Below are 24,647 nucleotides of genomic sequence, written 5' to 3' on the forward strand. Positions count from 1 at the left end.
GAAAAAGTTGAAGTTAATAATAGGTATTTTGTTTTTTGTATTGTAAATTTTTAGATGTAGCTGATTATGGCCTAAATTATTCATCCAGTTCTAAATATTCTTTGTCTTATAGAATACATACGAACGGCCGTGTCGTATGATTATTGGTCGAGAGAGCGACACCTGAGTCACGTGTCAATATCTCGACCAATCACAATCACGGAATAAGCGGACGTTCGTGTCGGGTCCACGGTCTGAGGAGAATTTTGAAACTAAGTACGGCATGGCGCCGGACTTTTTATGAGACATCCAAGTCTCATTATGTCCAGTAATTACACTTGGTTTTAATGCTCTACTTAGACAGGAAATATTGGAGCTGTTAAAAGCTAAAATGGTGTACCTACAGACAGATTCACACTTAATTAAATCTTCGTAACTTCTATTTATTCAAATTTTTCCATCTCTCGAGAGTCTGAATCTGAAAACTTTTAATCAGACTTGTGTATATCGTTTGAGCTATAACAATGAACGTTATTCAAATACACACCCTACACCAGGAGGATAAAGTTAAAATTCATTTGTGTCAGCGTTCATAAATATTCAGCTGGCGCGTCTAGGGAATGTGATTGCATTTTTAAAGGAACAGTGAGATTTACAGACGTGATTTCAGCTTGTGTGCACAGAGCCGAGCAAATTGCTCGTCTGTTGGTAAGAAATTATCTAGAAACGTTAAAAACACCTTGGAGTTAGGCTTGCAAACCACAGCAAATTTGCCCCTACTCTGATCTTAAGACATTAGACTCGAGATTTTCTTTAAACAGCATCACAATATCTATATAATAATGGAAGTAAAACAAGTCAAATATTTTTGTCTTTCACTCTTATCGATCTGAACGAGCGAATGAAATGACCGAACGAATTTCCGATCTGTCAAAGTTACGTATTCGCGGTGTCTACGGAATGTGATTCTCATTTGAATACAAATGGCGGCTTCACATGAATACCATCGATAACAAATTGTTTTCCCATGGAATTATCATTGCTAATGCCTCGTGGCCGGGAATTATAATTGAAGTGTTGGTAGTTTGTTAAATAATGGATTGTTCTTCCGTAGCGTTGCTAAGTTTGCGACTTATTTCAAATTTTCTCAATACCTACCTTGAGATGACAGTTTGATCGTTTTTTTTTCCATTGACTTGAAATTAGGTATGTATTGTGAATGTGGACTTTGATTTATGAAAAAAAGGTTTATGTTCAGGATGGATCGGAAACAAAAGCTAGTTGTTAAATTATGGAATAGATTTGCATAGAAGTGTATCACGAAATAAACCTTTGTCTGCTACTAAGATGATAAAGTATGTAGCTTTTGAAGGTAATCTCTGAAACTATTGAACGAATCTGAAAAGTCTCCTATTAATAGAAGGATATTGTGAGAAATAGGCCTATATTTATCTTGAACTGGCTTTTGCTCGCGGCTTAGCCTGCGTGAAGGAGTTTTCCGGGATAAAAGTCTCGTTACATATTTTCTAAGGATAGAAAGTAGCCTATAACCTTCCCAGGGTCTTAAACTATCTCGATACCAAATTTCATAAAAATCCGTTCAGTAGATTTTGAGAAAATCGATAACATACAGACAGAAAAGGGGACTTTGTTTTATAATATGTGAAATTAAGCGTCATATACTGAACTAAAAAGATTAATCTGGAGTTGATATTGGTGGGTTTATTTGTCGTTAAAAATTTTTTCAGTCCAGTATAATTTTCAAGGAAACTCCCGTGGCAATCGGAAATATAATGCCATAGAAAAAATCAAATAATGCAAGTTGCCAAACGTCGCAGATGCCAAAATATTACATGTGGAGTTTCGTTTGGTCTGAAGCCAAAATTCATTTTATAGCTATATCAATAGATATTAAAATATTTCTGTTGTTTCCTGGTAAATATTGTAGTTTTAAAATAACCTCTTCTATTATTATTTTTTATTTTAAGCTAGATGTCGCATTGCGTAGAGTAGCCATAGAAATATTTTATCTGTGATTTCATTCTTATCAATCACTATTCAAAGAGAATGTAGCCACAGATTAAAAAGTGTGAAGTGTCAATTTATTAATGGGAGTCGTCAATTGTAATAAATCTCAAATAGTCGTTACGATTAATAAAATTTATTTTAATAATGTTCTTACTTCTTACTAACTTTTCCTTATTTGCCTGTGTTTTCTGCGAATGTATAACAATAGTAATGACTTTACCTGTAAGTTAAGGAAATCAGGTCATACTGACGTGCAGTCAGTAGAATTTTATCACGGGTCTATGGTTTAGTAACGTTCCATTCCCTGAATATTAGTTCCAGTAATGGACTTTCTCTAAAGGTATTCGTTTCGATCTATCAGTAGTATTTTTGATCGAAGATTAAAGGACGGTCGGCATGGGCATCCCTAGTAGGGAGGGGCAGCTGTCCCCCCTAGAGATTCTAAAAAGTTGCCAAATGTAAAGCAACCAAAGTTATAAGTTTTTGACTTGACTTGCTTGATCGATCATTCCCATACGTCTAAACTCGAATGAATTCAGCAATTCCATTCCTAACATTCCGTACGCTCAATTACGCTCTGCTCTATGTTATTGTTAAAGCGGGAGAGCGGGAATCAGGGTGGAACACGTGCTGTCGACTTTATCTACAATTCATAGGTTCCTTTGTTCCTAAAAAAGCGGCGATAGCCTAGTTGGATGTGGAACGGACTGCGAAGACGAATGTCCGCAGATTCAAATCCCAAGGGCACACACCTCTGACTTTTCTAAAATCATGTGTGTATTCTTTGTGAATTTATCGTTCGCTTTAACGGTGAAGGAAAATATCGTGGGGAAACCTGCACATCTGAGAAGTTCTCTATAGGAATTTCGAAGGTGTGTGAAGTCTACCAACCCGCACTAGGCCAGCGTGGTGGACTAAGGCCTAATCCCTCTCAGTAGTAGAGGAGGCCCGTGCAGCAGTGGGCAAGTATATAATACAGGGCTGATATTATATAGGTTCCTTTTCCGTATTGTTTTTAATGTAGAAAGTGGACCACTCTAAAAGTAATTTTCCGGTATAAACGTCTAAGATATTTTATAAGGAACGATGACGTAGCGTAATTAGGGCGGGGGTGACTTTTAGTTGGGTAGCAAAATGCCTAAAATAAAACCTTTACAACATTTTATCTTTTGTTGGCTGTTTTAGGAGCGCACGTGACTCTTTTGTTTTTTTTTGTTTTTCCCATCGCTTTAGGGCGGCAATCATTGGGTCCGCTCAACAAGAACCCACACTACAGCCCCTGGTTAGGAGTAACTTAGTCTAATTAGCTTATTGTAAACTTTAACATTGAATTTTAGGGTTTCCGTGCAAAATGCAGGCAATTTGAGTCCGGTATAAGCAAATGGAGACGTAGTAAAAGCCGATGCGCTTTGTATTACACGAGTACAAAGTATTCTGTAAATACAGCGTACCCTCAAGTTAAAGGTAACTCGGTGGCCTCGGACACGAGCTGTGGTTACGTATCGAATGCTACTGTGCGGTTAGCAAGTGTTAGTGGTGAGGACGACATAACAATTGCGATTGACAACAAATGATTGTGTTGATGAATCAGTTTGTTAGCAAGGACTGGTTCTAGAACACAATATTTCTCGATTATGTTTAAATTTAAATTTCGTTTGGCTATTTATTAAGTAATGAGTAAAGTGACTTAAACAGTATTTATATGAAAAAAATCCGCTAATAGTAAATATTTTTTATGACTAAGTTTGACGGGTTGGTTGTTCGAGTCCTTGAACCTTCTTGCTGAACTACGTTTAGTTTACAGCTATTGGCGTTATAAAAACAATTAAAAATATTCTTAATTCAAATATGTAGGTACCACCAGTTAAGAAAAATATTTAAAATGCTTGTTCTTAATCCAAATAACAAAGTCATAGACAAACCTTGAGTACAATCTCTAATGGTACCAATACCGTTTGCGGCCAGTCGAACGCTGACCGCAATGTCCAACATTCTAAAAAACAAAACTAGTTTTAGTGAATTTTTCACAAAAATTTCTACAAATTTGGGTACTGTACGGTGTTTGGTAAGTTTTTATAACTTAAGGAGTGTCTATGACACTTGAGTCAACGGATGCCATCGTTTAACAGTTACGTCGATAAACAAATTTAAACCTTAATCTTAAATGAATTAAGTTGATACTTATATACCGATTTGTAATGTTTTACACTAATAAACCGTATAGGAACTTGAATTTAAACGTGCAAAGAATAAGGTATAAAATAATATCATCTTTGTAGCTCTAGGTGTGGTCTAAGTGGCTTATTACGATTTGAAAATGGAATTCGACATTTGACATTTCGAAACATATTTTAGAACGCGCGATCTCGTCTTTGTTAGGTGCTTTATAGTGTTTTATTCTTTTAGGAGTTTGAATTTCTGTAATGTACTTTTCTTTTAAATCAGGAGATAGTTAAACATCATGTTTATTGTGTTTAAGTAGGTCAGTAGTTTATAAAACGAGCGGAGTTATGAGTCATAGGCTGATATTTTAGCAAACTTTAAATGAGTTATCCGTTCCACGCAATTCTTTGAATTTGAGATTTTTTTTTAAATCCATATAAATAAAATTAAGATTTTATTTTTATTTAAAAATATGTTTATACAATTACCGTGACAATACTACCTATTTTTTGATCCGGACATAAACATAATCAACAAATAAAAAATAAAATAGTGTTCATAAAATTCTACACCGCAAAACTTTTTCGTCGTGACATCAGTTTACGTTCGTGAAGTTCTAGATATGAACTTCGTATAAATTAATAATTAACTATGATATAATCGTATCGAGAGGTAAGTTAACGATCGTAAATTGTCAATTCGATATAAATCATGATAGTTAATTTCGCTACAGTAGAGTAAGTTTACGATCGCTATGTAGACTGCCAGTCGTGGTTCTCGATATTTGCGAGGAGCTCGGCCGCGCCGAAATCGATTGCGTACGCCGGCCGATTGCCAACGTCCGATTTAACAATTAATAACGTTTGCCAATTGATTTCATTGTTTGAGAGCACGTGTCTTACTCAGCATCGTGTCGTCAGATTTCTTTTTTGTCGCCAGGGTGCGCCACAGTAATATGACGTATAAGTTTTTTATACTTTACATTTTATTTTGATATATATTTTTTTATATATTCATCATCAAACGTGTAAATAGGTTATATGTATGTATATGTATGTATGTATGTGTCTAATAAGTTAATTCCACCGTCTATTTATTTTTTCAGAAGTATACGAAAGGTAAAGAATAATGTTGTATGATCGTATGTCAGAAGAAAAAAAAATGCAAGCTATCGCTTCACATTAGTTTAACAGACTGTAATAGTATTAGCCAAGCCCAAAAACAAACCAACATTTAGCAAACTGATGCTAGAATGCTCAAGCTAAGCAAAAGTATAAATAAATGGAATACCGATAGATTTTTGCACATTTTGAGCACGGTACTTGATTAGTAAGTACGTATTTGTTCATTCCGTTGGAACAGTAAAGACAATTGAATTAACAAGTCTATACTCCACTACCGTTAGTTTACGGTTATAATGCGACAGAACAGTTTTGCACTCTGATCGGGTTTTCAATAGGATAGTAATTGCGAAGAATTACGTGAGCCTATTTTATTTTTCACAGGCTGTATGTTTAGCGATTCCTTAGTTCGTTCCGTTCTAAATAATAAAAAATAACTTTTGACATTTATATACCCCAGAGTGGCCAAGACGGAGATAAAAAAATATTTCACTGCTTTCAAGCGTTAGTAATTTTTGAACCTAATTAATGATTTACAGCTCTTCAATGGATCATAATATTGTTTCTTATAACATTTTCCTTCTATGTTAATTCTAACTCTAATTAGAATTTAAGACAGGTCTTAGATCACCTTGTAGGCATTACTTTAGCTTAACATTCAGATATGAATGATGCAAATTTTAACGCGATGTCGAAGCATAAAGCATAATGCAGTGCCATGGGGTACTTCGTAATTCAAAAGTTTGGGTGATGTTGCTTCGGCTTAGGAACAATCACGGGCACCAGACCGACAATCTACTCGTCATTTGGTTGTAAAAAAATCAATCACAAACAATAGCAGTAATTAAAAATTGTTGTCATTGATTGCCAAATCTCGTTCGCCACAGTAACGAGTGGAGAAAATTTTATTTGCGATATTCGCTCCACCGGCCTCACTAATTGTTTCATTTCATTTACTATTATATATTGATTTTTTTATTTAAAACGGATTGTTGAAAATGAAAGGCGGCGCGTTCTTTCATTCCTTTGCCTTTTAAAATTATTTAATAAAATAAAATGATATTGTAAATTTGAATTTCGAAACTTGCTTCGAACATTCTAATTTTTATAATTTGTAAAAAGAACAAATTATAAAGGGAAAGAAAGAACAAATTATAAACAAATTATAAATTATATATTTGTAAAAAGAACAAATTATATTAATAAAGAGCCCTTATTCTGTATGATAGTGTAAACGCGTAACGCGGCCGTGTCATGTTATCTTCGAGAAATGTGCATGGAATGGTATTCTGTAAGCCAAATTTCTATAGTCCTAAACATGATGCGTTGTGTTACGTCCTTGTTAAAATAACGTGCGGGATAGAGAATAAGGCCCCAGTGACTACATTAAGGTGGTAGCTCAAGGTCCATTTTCATACATTTTGTTTCGGCTTTAATCTGGGTAACTAAACAAGTATTGGCAAGTAAAGAATTTAAATTCACGTCTAGTTAGTGATTAGTTCTCGCAGTTGAAAGAAAAACGTAAAAATAATTAATAATCATGGATATTTCTGCCTTTAAAATTTCGTCATATTAAATTTTAAAATCATAATGCAATGTTATGTGTTATTCCAAGAGAGTGTTTAAAAATATATTAAACATAATCTCTTTGATCACAGTGTAAACATTAATTTGCTATTTATAAAATGCTATTCCCACACGACCGTTTTAAAATGTTTTCGAACGCAATGTCAAAACATTTTCTAATAGTGGATTTCATAACAAATTGCAGTTTCTGAACGTATGTTTTATACTGGCGTGTGGGCCCGCATTGGCCGGATGACGTCACACGTTACGTCACAATGCAGGCTGCACAAAGAACTAGCCATTTGTGCTAATGTCATAGCTGACATGTGCTTTAGCGTGGGTTGATCGTTTATGCTTAATTTATGAATTGTTATGTTCTTTTTGTCATGCGTAGGGTGTTTATTACTGGTAGTTTAACATATGTCGAGTTACCATTAATGGACATATATGATTTATTTTTATAGTCGGCACAGGTGTGAAATTTATACGGATTTTATTATATCCTTTTTATCTGGTGCAGTAGTCACTTTTCATCTTGCTTTTGCCCCATATGTGGGGCTAGAATATTTTTTTTCAAATATATTTCACAAAGAATTTCGCTTAGATTTTCTGGCCGACCGCCTAATATCAAATCCTCCCGAAATCCACAGTAAATAGTTTTAAAAAAACCCACACTTAATCGTCTGACTTGGGAACTCAACATCAGTTTTTGGTCTACAGCACGTGTATATTGCAACTAGGAGGTTATAACATTCATAAGTTTTTGTTAATACCATTTAAAGTGGGAGTGGGCGGGAACGCAGGAAGCACACACACAAGAAAGCTCTAGAATAATATCAATGAAGATGGATTGCGCTAGGGGGTAATCGGATGACAAAATTTTTTCCCGTTAATGCCACACTATTTTTTCTCTCAGCAGTAGACTTCAGCAGTGGAACAGTATACTTTTTTTATTGCTTTGAATGACGAGACGAGCTTCCCGTCGGCTGATGGTAAGCGAAACGACCGATAAACAGTAGAAACACCATCCAATACCTTGAATTACGAAGTATTGTTTGGTATTCCACTGCGCTCGCCATCCTGAGACATTCGTAACTAAGTGTAGCTAAAGGTAACTGGGTGTTCAATATATGTCTGATGAATGTAAAGGCTTTTACCCTCACACGATGTTCTAATTATAATTTGCACAGCCGTTACATTGAAGGTTATTTTATACATTAAAGAAATCCTTGTAATATGCTAATTCATAACACGCGTGATATATTTGAATAATTACCTACGAGAAACTTGTAAGTGTTGTTTAAATTTGATTTTATTAGCCAGCCACGGCTTGCATGAGTACCGAAAAACAATTCTGCAATACTAAACATTCATGAATCATACAAGTTTCCTCTTGAATCACTCCGTTCATTGATGAAAACACATGAAAATCCGTTCAATAGTTTTTGAGTTTATAAAGTTCAAACAGCGAGACACTTCGGGCAGCGGGGACTTGTTTTATATGTAACGATTTGAAAATGGACTCAGTTCTTTGTTTTGGATAGTTTTGTATTTTGCCATCAGGTCCTTTAGTTATTTGCCAGTATAAATAAATATATGTAACCTATTTCGAAGAAAACAGCTTTAAACTTTTTTTTACTCGGTCATCCTAGAAAGAAGGTATTGTTTTATAAATTGATGTATGTTAGCTCGCTCTGTAGCCTTAAAGTCAGGTTCAAGACAGCCGAAATCAGTCTAATCGCCACTTTAAGACTTTGATCGAATCAAAGATCTATTAAAATCGGTCGTTATATTATATTTTTTGTCAGTAAATACGTGTTTTTTACGTTCCTAACTCTTATCAGGGTGTGAAAATGCGGGTCTCGCCGGCGAGTCCATCGATTTTTTGTGCAAGCCATGCCATATTAGGGCTTGGTAGCCTCGCCGCGAATTAGGCTAATTAAATTTTTGCTAATATCGTTTGCTCAAGGCTGAATGTGATATGTGTTGTGTTATTTGAGCCGAAATACGTAATGCGATTATACAAGTTCGTTTTTTTTACTTGATAGGTCTCTTGTTTGTGAGAGTTTGTCCTGGGTAGTAAGGAACCATGGCATTGCAGGAATTGGTTAGGAATTTGCCAATCATCAATGTGCATACTGTTGTTTTCTGGTTGGAAGGACGTTGTATCCAGCGTAATTAAGGGTTATTAGGCGACTTTATATATTATTTCGTCTGGCGCACGGCGTAGAGTGCAGTGTTTCAAAGTCATTCGTTATCAAAATCGGATGGGTTTGCTACAATTGAAAAAAAAAACATGTTATCCGTTGTCGATGATACTTATGATTTGGCTGCACGGCTTTTGACCTTAGTCGGTTCCCTAATAAGTAAAACAAATCTAGGCTCTCACAATTTCAAACGTCACCTGTCCAAGCAGGCTGAGGCGCCATGTTTAGAGGTCGTGTTGTCACAATACCGACTGGCAACGGAAGCACGCTTGTTCGGTCATGCTGCAGTTTGTGGTGTGATATAAAAAGGGTTAGCGATTAATTTGGAACCAGGACAGTTGCTTATACGTCTATTTTAGAATTTTTGTACATTATAAATAAATGTATAAAGGCGAACGTAATGCCGAGGACATTTTCTACCAGTCAACCTTTAGGTAATGCAGAGATGAAAGCAATATAATATAATAATATTTGGATATTGATGCGAAGGATTTGAAAGATGTTTCGCTGTTTTTGATAGGGAACGCGGAAACTGCTGAACGGATTTTCGTAGTTTCTGCTATTGAAACTTTTATATGACTTGAACAATCTGGTATGATGGACCTCTATACTGCGATTAATTATTTCTAATACAATATTATTCAAAGATAAAGGTTTTATAGAAGTTATTTTTACGGAAGTCATGTATAGAATTTCTTACCTTATTCTATAAAATAACCAAAAAATAGTAAAAAATGTTAAATAAATGTTGTTGAAAATACTATCAATAACGAGGCTGTATAAGCTAGAACCCTTTGCCTTCCCAATAAAAAGGGAAAATAAAAATAAAATACGAAAATGCCTGGAACGATTTAAAAAAAGTTAGGTAATCTATTTTTAATATTATTTGTTTATTTTTTGATAATGATCCCTTGACGTTTCACAGCAATTGTACCACCAGAAGTCATCTAGCTATATAACTAAGAACTACCCGCGCGAGGTCAGAGCGTAAACTTAGTATATCGCTAAAGTTCATCGCTCGCTCCAATCGATCAGGGTGCAATGTTACCACCACCTGTCGGTGACGTCACGTCCGGTGGGTTCTTTGTCTCCTGCGGCCACATACCATGTCGGCAACGTGCGCCGAATTAAATGAAATATGGACCAAGAAAGTTCTGGAACGTTTTGTAGCGTTTTACAATGGATTAGATTTTAATATATTTCATTTTTATTATAGCCTACACGATACATATGTGTGAAATAGTTTGCCTTAACATAACAATGAGAAGTCACAAACCGTAAGCATTTACGTGATACGCAAAATAAAAACAATTTTATTTATATGTAGATTAAAAAACTTTACACGTATTGTAAAACAAATCTGACATAACGAAGGTCAAGGCGAATAAGTTATACGGCCAAATATAGCGAGACTCGGATACCTGACTCACTGCTGACTCACAACTGACATCACGTTGTCTCTGTCAATAAACAGCTGATATTTCAAGTATAATGTAGATGCATTTTTTTATCGGTTTTGTTAGAGTTCTGTGAAATTTACGGCGCGGAGTAAACTGTCGCGCGGTCATGATTTCGGAGAATAATTTCAAAATATATCAGATATTGGTGATAGACTAACAACCTAACACAATAGGACACAAAAACGGATGCATTGTAACTGCATTATCTATTTTTTGTGATATGTTCATGAATTAACATTATGTGTTGGTGCCTGTATATTTAGTTCAGAAATCAGAATGTATTAAATTAAGCAAAACCTCTTTCTTAAAAATAATAAAATTGCCATTCCATTTTCAAAATGATGATCATGTGTACCGAAAAAAATATAATTCGTTTTTTTAAATGTAGTTCGTGTGAGAATATAAAACCAATGAGTTTTAATTGTTTTTGATTATCACCCCACCTTATTTCTATCCATACCCATATGGCTTTTAATGACACCGTGGGAATTTAGGGGAGATATTTTCCCGGTTTCGCTTTAGTACTGTTAACAATTTTAAATGCTATAATATCCTATATTAAATATACCTACTTTTACGCAAAATTTCGCTTCTTGCGCAATACAATAGTGCCAAGCAAACAGATGTTTCAGATATAGGAAAAAGATGCGTGTGTAAAATGGAATTAATATAGTTTGTTAAAAATGTATATATTTTTCTGTTTTGGCAAGGCGACCTTTGCTCATATGCCAAAATAAAATTATTTTGGGTAAAATCTTCGTTCAATTCCTAAGAAATATTATGTACATAATCAAGTGTCTAGTATGTTAATCCAAAACTCCTCTAAAATATTAATAAACATGACTGACTCGATTAATTGTGAATGTTTCGTTCAATTATTTTTACGACTCCCAACATTGCCAGTATCAACGTAACTACGTTCGTGAATTACATATTCTAATCATGTCACTGTCCATATCAGCGGACAGTTGTCATTAGGGTTGTCACTTTCTTTATTTTATTATGTATTTTGACCTTTTTCATCGATATCTATCTGTATTATCTATATTAATTATAATAATACAGAGGAGAACTACTGAGAGGGATTAGGCCTTAGTCCACCACGTTGGCCTGGTGCGGGTTGGTAGACTTCACACACCTTCGAAATTCCTATAGAGAACTTCTCAGATGTGCAGGTTTCCTCACGATGTTTTCCTTCACCGTTAAAGCGAACGATAAATTCACAAAGAATACACAAATGATTTTTTAGAAAAGTCAGAGGTGTGTGCCCTTGGGATTTGAACCTGCGGACATTCGTCTTGGCAGTCCGTTCCACACCCAACTAGACTATCGCCGCTTTTATTCTATTAACTATATTGCATTTTATTCTATTATCTATATCTATTATCTAGTTCCATGAGATTAATTGTAATTTAATTCGGTGTTAAGTAAAAGCTGGTGCCCTAAAAACATAGAATTAATATTATCCAATTGAAACGTCATTTCTCATTAGCTAAAATTACAACTTGCAAGACCGTATGCGCGTTTTACATTAGAAATCCCTGATGATTATTCCAGAAATATTACCTTCTTTTATAATTCGTTTCGGTTAAAACATGTCAGTTACAATTGAAAATATTTCTATTATTGAGTTTGTGGTATCCCTACAGTGTACTCAAGGTTGAATGAAAGCCTGCTCTTACCAAACCATGTCGGGGGCACCAAAATACTCGTAACACTCTCGATATGGGCACACTAATGGCGACGCGAACGCTTCCGCATATCTCAATACTATGTATTGGGCCATCCACCATCGATAAAAGCATAAAAATTTAAACAATTTAGTGTTCAGGGTACACAAATGTAATAGAAATTGTAATGTTATGAAAAAGTGAATAGAACAGAGAGAGGAATAATCGTTTAGATAAAATACGGCTAATATTTCCGTGAAAACGTGTGACAATTTTATGAATATTGTTTGATAATGTTTAGAAAAGGATTCGTCAATTACACATATGACATATGTTTGTTAAATCGAAAAGATTTTCAATTTTAAAACATGGTTCTTTTTTGTGCGTATTAAATGACGGGTTTTATGATTTTGATTCCTTTTAGTAGTAGTTAGTTTCGGGCGTTATGGCGGGAATTTTATTGCAGTCGGTTAAAAGACGGACTAGGCTGTATGGCTGAGAGCCTTTGCCTTCTCCTTAAGGAGTAAATAAAACAAAAAAAAAATGCAGTCGGCCATTTTTAATGAATAGTATTTTTTATAATTAAAATATATTTATGGAATTGAATGGAAATATGCTTCAATTAGAGATTAAAGTATCCATAAAAATTACTAATACAATTGATATAAAAGGCGTATTCATTTAAAGAATAAAATGTATCTGGTAAAACAAGCGGTTGCCATCGCGTTAGCAGCCTGCAGGTTTATTACATTCCGGCACGTAACTAACTTTCACTTTTATACATTTCTTTTTAAATATTCATAATTTAGCACAAGTCATGATGGGGCTGATTTCAAAATGGCGGGAATTTTTATAAAACAATGAGATTAGGCTGAGTTTTGCACAGGTGTAAAAAGGCAAATCAATATTTTTAAACAGTTGTTTTTCTAAACTGATTTTAATTGATCGATTTTACAGTTAGGTGATCAGTTTCCAGTCTATTTGGGTAGGTTTAACAACTATTTTTGGCATCAAGAATTGTAAACAGATTATGAACACACCTACTGTTTAATTGTGTTTCTGTGTAGGTTAATGCATTCATTGTAGTTTTTTTATGTTACGTTATGTGATACGGCATGTGCATTGGGTGCAACTATATCTAAAGACTTGTAACCAAGCCTATCCTTATCGGGCATTAATCTAAACCCGGGCAATAAATAATCTTATCGTGTTTTCGAAATTAAAGGCATTTATAACGATCTGAGAAGTGAAACAATGGCTATTTTTGTATCAATGATTATCGTGGTCTAATTATAGTTCAAGGCTTAAGCCGCTTTAATCATGAAATAGTCATAGACAAAGTCGAATATTTAAATTTTATTTAACTTTGTTATCTTTATTCAATAATTAACGATATCTAGTCTTTATAAGGTTTTCTGCAAATAAAATACTAAGACATTTTGTTTTATTTGTTCCACAAAGAATGCTGCAAAGTCATAACGTGAATGTCAAAAAGTATTTTTTTTTCTTATAAAGATGCGCTATGGAATCACGGAACACACAGCCATGTCAACAAATATTCTTTTAAAAACAAAGCAGCACTGCGTACAGTCGCGTGAAACTTAATTATTCAATAAAACAAAACATTTAAGTACTACAGCTGTTGTATCTTCTTTAATCTGAATTTCCCACATTGTCTCGTTAATTTTGTGTAAGGAAATCTAGTTATCTTAACTGTACCCAGTGTTACGTGTTGTTGCATAATATTCGTTTGAAGCACGCGTCATACATCAAAACTACTAAAGATTAAACTTAAGTTAGGCTTCAGCCGATGTTATAATGCCTACGTGTTTCACAGAGGAATATTCAATTAATTTAATTATTTCATACTAATCATGACAAATGTTTTAGCATAGTGTGAGGAAATACACGATATTATTCGCAAGCAAGTTTGTTTTGGAATCTATTAACCCGCAAATTGTTTTTTTTTATTTTGGCAACGGTTCGCATCACTTTCAATATTTTTAATTTCGAATCGTATCCAGGTCGCGCCCATTTCGCCAGTTACCGCGTTTTCGGGTCGCACATGTCGAAACAGTGCGAAAATAAACGTCAGCACACGTTTCTTTGATCTGGAATGTTTATTTGTAAAAAAAGTAAATCATATATTTATTGTTTAAATTATAGAAAGGCATAATTCTATCACGTATTAGCTGTTTCATTAGTTTATTTCAGCTACAATGCAACAAGATTAGATTAGAGTAAATATATAATAAATAGAATTTATTTAAATGGAGAAAGATTCCAACAGTCCTTTTTTTGGATTGATATCAATTGAATGATTTTTGTATTTGTTTAATTTTGCTTTTACCCAGGAATCTTTTGCATTTCTTAATTGAATTACCTATTTGTAAATAGAAATAAATAGAAATTCTTTATTGCAGAATGTAGGTACTTAACATACAGGTGGTTTTTAAATATAAAATGTTCCAATACATTCTACCGGGAAAGGTACCAGTGTGCAATACTACTTATATACTATTACTTACACTATCAAAATATTTTGTAAATAAGTAATCAAAGCGCAAATAAATCGTATTCACCACTCAATAAAGCGAATACATCTTAAAACGAAACATCTTCGCAAAATGAAACACTATCCACAGACAAAACATACTCATCTACTAAACTCGTGTGCGAATTATTGTCATTTTCATAAACAATTGACCTAATTACGGTTACATCTGAGAACCGGCCTTGTGCCACTTTCATCTATTCTTAATCACATCGCGGTTCAAGAGTAATCGATGTGCGAACTTGTTCGAAAAGGTAGATTGCAATAAAGAATTTTTAACACTAACTACGTGTTAACACTAAAATTAATCTGTTTTACGGATGATATCACGGTTTTTATTTTTAAATTTTCTCCCGACGTTTTGAAGATTATTCAGCCCCCCCGTGACCACGAAGGTTGCAGTCTTCGAAATGTCGAGAGAAAATTAAAATATAAAATCCGTAAAATAGGTTAGTTTTAATGTTTAACATTGGCGTAATTTGCAACAAATTCATTGTCAGATCTGGCGATTGTAAAGTTTTACAAATAATGTTGTATACACCTGTAAAGATTTATCATCTAGTATAAGAAAATTCATTGTATTAGTTGTTAGGTTATAGTGGTAAACCGATGGTGTAACTAGTGAATAAATAAATAAATAAAAAATAAATAAACATAAGAAATCATTATACGTGTTTAATACTAAGGATTAACTAATCAAAATAACTCATTAGTCAGCATGCCAAAAATACTTCATTCTGATTGGTCTATTTTATGGGTCCATCAGTGATGTTTGAGATCTTTTATAGGAATAGGTAATGTTGGTCATAAATATTGCTATTAAAAACGTAAAATGATTTTGACTTTGTCCTGATTGGCCATTTTGTCTGTGGATCCGTCAGTAATCGATAAGATCTTGTATAGGAATAATATTATTGATCATAAATATCTATATTAATATTATAAAAAGGTAAAGAGTTTGAATGTAGGTTAATGACCGGAATTACAGATTAAAAACACTAATAGGAAGCTATGCTGTATAGTGTCTAACAGCCAAAGAGTTGTAAGATTATCTGAAGTAGACATTGGGAAGATTTTCATGTAAGGTACTATGGGGTTGGCATATCCTAGCTGGATAAAAACCACGAAATAAATAAAGATTTTCATACAAAAATGTTGCGCTTATGCAATGGTTACGCAATCTATGTAAAATACTTTTTATTTTTTCCATATCGTGATTTAATAATAATAATAATAATAATATCAGCCCTGTATTATATACTTGCCCACTGCTGAGCAAGGGCCTCCTCTACTCCTGAGAGGGATTAGGCCTTAGTCCACCACGCTGGCCTAGTGCGGATTGGTAGACTTCACACACCTTCGAAATTCTTATAGAGAACTTCTCAGGTATGCAGGTTTCCTCACGGTGTTTTCATTCACCGTTAAAGCGAACGATAAATTCACAAATATTTTTAATGCGCATATTAGTATATTTTTCTGTAAATATATTATTTTTGTATTCATATTAAAGAACGCTGTGACATCTTGTCATACGGACATATCAAATAAGACAGCGACTTATTACTAATCGGTAATAACTTTGGAGCAAAAATTTGGCTGTGATATCTATAACTAACTATACTGTTTAATGTCTGGTCACAGCTATATTTTAAGTAAATTTTGCTCCGGAAAAAAAATCACGGTGATATCGTTAAGAAAAACGTGTACCTGATAATGCAATAACCATAAATAAAAGTATAGAGGACACGCTGTCTTGTTCTTTTATGTTATATTGCCATATTTTTACCTGTTTCTATGTATTTAGGACACCTTAAATTTTAAAAATAAATTGCAAATTTATGTTGATCTTAGAAAAATGTTTGATTTAAAAATAATATATCGCTAGAGATAAGCCAGTACGCAAATATAAAAAATAACCTTCAAAACTAGTTTAATGATTAATAATAAACATAATATTTGCATAAACTAAAAATGAGCCTGTTTTTTTTTATATTAGCAAGAGACACAGTTCTTCGTAACACATTTTTATTGGTGTTCCGAATATTCAATTCATTTATTATGCAGCTACAATCCTCCAATAATTTCTGTGTAATCTATGTATGGAGTTAACATATTGATAATATATCTATATATGTACTTATATACATAAAAAATAATCTCTATTTCCCTGGTCATTCTCTTGAGAACGACTTATCCGATTTTAATTATTTTTCTTACAAGCTTTCTTATACTTTGTAGACGGTTCTGACGGAAAGAAAAATTAAGCAAACAGTGTAAAAAAATTCAAAAACCCTATGACTATTTTTACCGCTTGCGTCTGCCGCTATACCGATCAATAATTTTAGTGCCAATTTCATTATAAGTTAACGAAACAATATCCGCATTATAAAAAAATGTAAACAATCAAAATAAAGATAACATATTGCAGAAATATGTATAATAGGGGACCGGCCTATGCTTGATTTTGTACATTATTCTATGTGTAATGGCTTTAAATACGAAAAAGAAGCACTTCTGCGAAAACAGCATAAAAATTGGTTAAAAAATGAGCGAGTAATTCATATTTAAAATATTGTAATGTGCAGAAGTGGGCGCGATGTGGGGATATCGCTTCATCTCTTTCTTTCGCACGCGTCGTAATTCCCGATGACGTCACATGTGGATATTTTGTCTCTTTTCTGTTTCTTGTTAATTACCCCTTCCACCGAAATTCAAATGCTTATAACTTGTTGATTTTTCACTGGATTTTAATAATTTCTTTGGTGTTATAATTTATATTATGTAAATATTTGATAATTGTTAAGAACAAATGAGTCCGGTACCCTATTAAAACACTGGCAGATGCGCAAACCGCGCCTTGCCAAAGAGAAAAGAAATATGTATAGTAATTTTTTCATATTTTAAATTTCGAATAGATAACTTCTAAAAATACGGTTAGAATGCCGTTTTGGGAGTGGAGTCATAAAGATCCAAGTTAAAAAGACAAGCCTATTAGTCTATTCTCTATAGGACCAAAGTTGCAGGTGTTAAAACCATTTTATAATGACAAATTTAGGACGCCTCTTGTAGGCGGATATGTTAAACTAGTAAAATAGAGGTGATAGCCAAGACGCCTTTCTCCAATCTAGAAAACAAAAAATATATATATCGGAATGACATGTCCGTTAAATCTATCGCAAAAATATTTATTTCCCATACATTTTTGTTTCCTATACTTAAGCGTCAACGATTGTAAAAAGGTAGTATGGCAAAGGAAATATTCTTCACATTTATAAATAAAAAAAAACTGATTAAAATCTATAAGCGAATAAATTACTTGAAATTACCTTATTTAAAATTAGAATCCTACCTACAACAAAACGACCTCTCTACAGTTGCTTAATCAAAAAATAAAGATAACAATCGGTCGGAATAACCGGAATCAGAAACAATGGCTATTTAAAATTATTACAATGCTGTGTCGTATGGAACGAGGTTTTTGTACGTAGCCGGTTTGAGATTAGGCATGGGCGGTGATTTTATGCGGTTAGCTTGGGTGTTGGTTAACTGAGTATGGCAATAGGTTGGTACATAGAAAGCCGTCAATTCGAACTTAATTTCGTTCTGAATTTTGATACCAGCTGTGATGCCATCAATTTAACGCCAGCATCTTCAGATCGTCATTATATAAAAAAAGGATAATAAAATCTTAAATAATATTTTAAATACGGCATACCGAGATTAGTAGACGCGGAACTAAACATAACTATTATATATACTTATAAAGCACTACATCCGACATTTTTTTACACAATGAATTACGTATTGCCCTAAAACGAAATTGAATCCAATATCTCATACTTCACGGCTCCAGTGCGTTGGTAGTAGCCAAAAAATACGATGAGCCCTTTATATGCAATATTTGTATAAGAATACGTTAAAAAAAAATACATAAATTTAAAAAAATAATTTCTATTTTTACAGGACCTCATCCCACCGCAAGACACGGAGTCATATCTACTAAAAACGCAAAACGCTATCACCAACCTGCAAGCCAAACTTCAGTCCTCGCGCACGAGCAATTTCTCCAGCATTCCATCACAACTGACTTCCAGTCTGATCAGCGAGAAGACCGCGGTCTCCCGGCTCCCGGTCTCACAGCTCAGCCGGTCCAACTCCCTCAACTACCGCCTCCGTAGGAAGGACAATTCGTCGGACAACAGTCCGTTAAGGAGTCCAGGGCACTACGTCATCACAGGGTCTTCCAAGCTGCCTGACAGTACAAAGATTCTTCTAAACACTGCGTCAAGGTCTTTGGATGCTGAGGGCAGGCACGATTCTAACATGAACAGTCCGTCATCAGATCGCGGGGTTTTGAGCCATAGTTCTGATGATAAGACGTTGTCTAACAGGTATGATGTGGAGGCGATTCTCTCGCCGCATAGGAAACACGCGCGGCACAAAGTAGACACAAAAGATTTGGACAACGCGAACCAAGTGTGCCTCAAAACTGTGCTTAAGAACAACGCTATGGAGGTGAAATACCCTCGTATTGATCCAACGCGTTGCCAAGGCGACAAGAAGTTGAGAAACGAGAAACCCAAAAGCAACTCGATCAAGCGCTCCAGTTCCTTCAACACTGTGAATAAGAACAATAATTATTTGGACCCTAGGATCAACTCGCGGCGGTCAAGCGGCCAGTCTGAAGAGTACAATTTCTCCGATGAATCGGACAATGGCTCTTACGATAAAGATTGTAGATATAAACGGCAGTTGCACAGAGGCCGGATAGATTCTCCAGATTTGAAGTCGATAGCTCCGGCGAATTCTCCGAGATGCCCCAATACTCCAGAAATGCACAGAAAGTTCGGGCCAGGGTTGGTGAGGAATTCTGTGAGGGTAACGAATAAGGAGAGAGGGAATCTGACTAGGCTGGAGACGCCGGTGAGGGAAGAGAGGAAGGTCAGTCATCAGAGCAGGAGGATATCGGAGCCGACCAGGCAGGCGGTGTTGAGCAGGTTGACAAAATCCAGATCTTCGACTAGAGAGATACAGCCTAAGAATCTGGATAAAGGTAGGTAGTATTAATTTTCTCTTGACATTGTCATGATTTAGTCTACTTCAAACATTTTTTATATTTACACGTTAAGCAATTTATTAAAGCAGTAAATGGCAAGGACTTTTTTCCACTTTGAAACATATAGTTTATTAATAACAATATAAAATTAACACAATATTAAAAAATATATTAGTTTAACTGCCTCCGACACAAGAAGTAGATATGATTCCACCCTCAAAAAGTCCGCACGTCCGATTTCCGTACAAGATTAATGTTATTTAATTAAAAATATATTTTTATTTCCGTATTCGCAACGAATACTTGACATTTCTAATACTAAACATATGATTGATAATATTATAATGACTTGTGACATTTCCAGGTCAAAAGAAACCCAGCCAGCACCGATCGTCATCAGCACTCGCGTCGAAGGAGATAGAGTTCTCCAACTGGAAGAAGCGCTCCTCTTACGACCCCATGAAGGCTGCGCAGGAAGGAAGGAGGCGGCAACAACTCGCCAAGCACAAACAAGACTGCAACAAAGATGATCTTAGCTCACCTAGGTAAGACAACATTTTTGTACCCATTGATGAACATTTTTTAACAAAGAAAAGAGAAAGGAAGAAAGGAGGTCCTTTCTTGTGTATTTTTTTATTATGTTTGTTTCATCAGAACTCAGTCATTTATTAGCCGAATTGGAATTTTTGTTTTTTTATGGACACTTCCAGATTGGTCCCATTCAAATATTTTTTTAAATCTTTCCAGTAGTTTTTACGTTCGTAACTAATTCGAAACAAAAACCACTTTGTAATAGAAAGTGTTTCGGATCTGCGTCAGAGGGGACAAAGATTTTGTTGAAAATAATTTAAAAGTATGAGGGACAATGTGTAGGCACCGATCAAAGTAGACGTATGGAGCGACAAGCTTAACAGACGAGTTAAGACCAAGTTCCTTAAACAAAGTTAAAAAATTAAAAACATTATCAAAATTTGTTATTGGTTAAAAGATTCATTTTTCCAATGATAATTGATATCAAATAAAATGGGCATGTAGAGATATGGTGCTATCTCCTTCACACACCGGCACCGTAATTGCCGTGACGTCACGACTTTCTAGATTCGATAGAGTTGTGATTTGAATAGTTTATTAAAAATACAGAGGTCATTTCTTTGTGCGTTCTTAATTAACATGCCGCAAGGAGTTACACGCGCGGCGAGTTGCTCTCATGACAAGTCCTAACTTGTTCACATTCTTAGATGACTCAGGGGTCACAATAAACGATAGTTGCTTGGGAATCATTAATGACGGTGCTATTTTATTCATGAACAAAATCCCATATGACTCAGGATAAAAATATATGGTAACGATATCCTAGCGATAATTTCATCGGTAGAACTAGCCATATTTTTTTTCTATTAATGTCAACGATTGTAGATCTTGTCTAAGACCTCACAAGGCAGGGTCATGATAAAATCTTTTTGGGGCGTGTAGAGATGCTATATGGTTGTTTATTTTTTATTGCTTTGAATGACGAGACGAGCTTGCCGTTCGCCTGATGGTAAGCAATACGATTCATAAACAGTAGAAACATCCAACACCTTAGTTACTAAGTATTGTTTGGTATTCCACTGCGCTCGCCATCCTGACACATGATGTTAAGTCTTATTATACATGTAACTGAGTATATTTTTCTTTCCAGCCACTCGTCCCCCGTCCACCGTTCGCAATCCTTCCACGTCACCAACATAGCTGATCTGGCCACGCTCGATTATTCTTCGGAAGAGACGGAAGATGACCAGCTGTTGACGCTTCCGGTCGATCCGATGATCACGTCTACGCACTCGGACATTTTGGACCTTAGGCCGAAGGACTATAGAGAGAATCTTCGACGGCAGGCGGTTACGAATGATGTGGCGCTGGCAAGGGATTATGTCACTAATTTCCAGGTATTTAGAGCTATTGTTAAATGTAAATTTTACGCAGTTCTGGTTCCTCAGTATTTATATAATTACAATTAGTTAATTGTTAAACCTAGATGTTTATTTAGTTCCTGTTCCTCAATCCTACTAATATTATAAATGCGAAAGTTTGTGAGGAGGGATGTATGTTTGTTCCTCTTTCACGAAAAAACTACTGAACGGATTTGGATGAAACTTTACAGTAATATTGGTTTTGCATCAGAATAACACATAGGCTACAATTTATAATGATTTTGTGTAATTTAGTCATCATATAACGATGAAGTAAGTCTGAAAAAAAATATCCCGGAAAACTCCTTTACACGGCCGAAGACGCGAGCAAAAGCTAGTATTTATATAATTACAGACAGCCACAAAAGTAGCTGAATAAATTGAAAACTTCAAATAGTCTATACACCTTCAGTTTACAGGTTAATGGTATTCTTTACTGTTTCATTTTTTTTTGTATGAAGTAAGAAAATTTCATTTGAATTTCTTCAACTACTTATGTGACTGTAAATTGCAATTAAAGCTCGTTAAATAAATTTGAACATTTTCTATAGCAAACTCTTTTACTTATCAATGATTAACATTATGATCCTGTTTATGGCTGTAAGGATTAATATTCCTTTGCCTTTCCTACACAGTAAAAAAATAATAAATTTCAACCAAACACTAATAACTATTGTTTACAGGTAAACCAGCCAGAGAAAAAACGCCGCGATGCGGACAAACGCAAGACGTTCATAATGGACGACGTCACACCAACCAAAGAGAATATAAACTTCCTGTCAAAAGTCAGAGATGACGTGGCCGTAGACAAGCGGAAAACGTTTATATTAGACAGCGATACAAACTCGACGACGAACGGAAGCAGCCCAAGGAACTCGTCCATATTCAGCCATGAAAAAGTAATTATTGAACAAGTAAATGTTTTTCGTATTATTTTCTAGCATGGGAATTATTATGTGTTAATCCTAAATTGAACTCATATTTTTAACCTTTTTTTAATACGAGAGGGTATTTGTTTGATATAGTAAGTCCACACTCCACTTACATTGCATGTTGCTGCTATATTTTAAGTAAGAAACCATTTCTATTTTGTTCTTTGAAGCTGCGTTGTTTTTCGTTTCACATTTCCGAATGCTTATATACCTTTATTGGCTGTCCCTTCTATAATCCGTATGACTTTACGCTAAAACAATCATTAATTATCCTTTGTTTATGAGCGGTAAACATAACACGATCTATTTGCACGGTTGCTACTAAAAACCTTACCATGGAACCAGAGTTCATGCTTAACAATGCCTAGTGGTGCTAAAGGGGTGTTCACACATCGTGTCCTGTTGTAGAACTCGCTGACGACCGGCACGAGCGACACGGAGGGTGAGAGCGGCACCGAGAGCGCGCCCGTGGTGATGCGGCACCCCGCCGGCAAGCGGAGCGCCGCGCCGCCGAAGCAGAGGTATCATTGACCTTGACCTTGACCTTGATGTTAAAGTTCAATGCTGAATTACCTGGATGAACATAAAATGGCGATTTTTATATAGCCCACCACGGCTTTAGAATTTGAGTTAGGATTTCACTGACCTTGACCTTGACCTTAATTGAAATCAGTAGCAACAAACGTGAACGCGTTTTGAATTCATTCATTTTTGGACTTTCATATTTGTTATTTTGAGCAAAGTTCCATTAAAATCCTCATTGTATAGAGATGATACAAATATTTGACGCCGGGTATAAGGTTTTTTAAACAATTAAATATGGTCGACTTCGAGAAAATATTAATTGCTTTGTGACTGTATACTTCGTGTATATAAATTAAAATAAACAATGTAATATTTTATAGATACAGTGGTGACTATTCCATGTCGTCGTCGACGACGTCCATAACGCAAAAGAAGCAGCTCGTACAGCCAAGATATCTCGACATATCCAAGTACAAGAACGAGAGCTCGCCGAAGAACTTCCTGCGGCGGGACCCGAGCAAGACTTACGTCGGAGTGCTCGGCGACAAGGTTAGCAAGGGAAGCGCACAGCATTATGAAATGGGTAAGGATTTTAACCGACTTTGAAAGTGAGGAGGTTCTCGATACACGTGTTAGTTTTTTATCCAAACATGGTCACTCTTATTTTAGTTTTTTTGTGCATACAGGGTCACGTTTATGTTGTGTTACTAAAGAAAACTTTATTGCTATAAAAATAACAGTTTACAATAAGTTACTCGAACCATAGATTAACATACGAAACATAAATGTAAAACAGAAATTTGGAAGATTCCAACAAAATAAATATCAATAAAAAGTAATTTTAATCTTACGCGCCCTAATGCCTTTACTACTTCTTGGGGAGAATTCGTCACAGCGACATCTTACTTACAGTCAGAAATGCACTCATGCATACGCCATACTCGCACTAAACTATAAAGTGACGAAAAAATCTGATAAATACAACTTGAGAATTTTTAATGAAAATATTCGTTATCATTCAAATTCATTTGACGACACAAAAAGTATTCTATTACCTTTCTCTAGAATGGGAGTTATCGCACTACAAAATTTAAACAGAATCTGTTTAATACTTTCGTCGTAAATAGGTCCCAAAAATAAAACACTTATGTACTTATTAGATGATTTCTTAGTAGGTAAGCAAGTATTAATAATGCGTAATATATTTTAATATAAGCTATTATTAAATAGAACAAAAGAAGCAAGAGTTAGAGAAGTGGAAACGAAGAGCATCGTACGACCCGAGGAAGGCGGCGGCGCTCGGCAAGACTGGCAAGACCGCGCCAAAGACTGCCAGGTACGTGCCGGTCTTACGGCTCAGCTCTCGCGACTTGTGGTGGATGTACGGTCTTTGTCCTTTGCCTGTTCGTAGTAACATAAAAAATAAATGTTACT

General features: G+C 35.0%; 1 protein-coding gene across 3 annotated transcripts in view; it reads left to right on the forward strand.

The window, feature by feature from the left end:
* Positions 1 to 24,647, forward strand: part of LOC115453042 — a 55,684-nt gene that overhangs the window by 25,428 nt on the left and 5,609 nt on the right. For 2 of the 3 annotated variants that reach the window (XR_005112245.1, XM_037437916.1), the window contains exons 3-9: positions 18,712 to 19,801; positions 20,169 to 20,349; positions 21,486 to 21,732; positions 22,440 to 22,670; positions 23,097 to 23,209; positions 23,594 to 23,796; positions 24,444 to 24,549. Coding sequence is in view for 2 of the 3 variants with exons in the window: in XM_037437916.1 (XP_037293813.1) it covers positions 18,712 to 19,801; positions 20,169 to 20,349; positions 21,486 to 21,732; positions 22,440 to 22,670; positions 23,097 to 23,209; positions 23,594 to 23,796; positions 24,444 to 24,549 (2,171 nt within the window). In the remaining variant the exon portion in view is untranslated. The remainder of the gene's footprint in view (positions 1 to 18,711; positions 19,802 to 20,168; positions 20,350 to 21,485; positions 21,733 to 22,439; positions 22,671 to 23,096; positions 23,210 to 23,593; positions 23,797 to 24,443; positions 24,550 to 24,647) is intronic. The other variant, XM_037437919.1, reaches the window with a different exon arrangement.

Source organism: Manduca sexta, chromosome 2, assembly GCF_014839805.1.
Source record: "Manduca sexta isolate Smith_Timp_Sample1 chromosome 2, JHU_Msex_v1.0, whole genome shotgun sequence".
NCBI lineage: Eukaryota > Metazoa > Arthropoda > Insecta > Lepidoptera > Sphingidae > Manduca > Manduca sexta.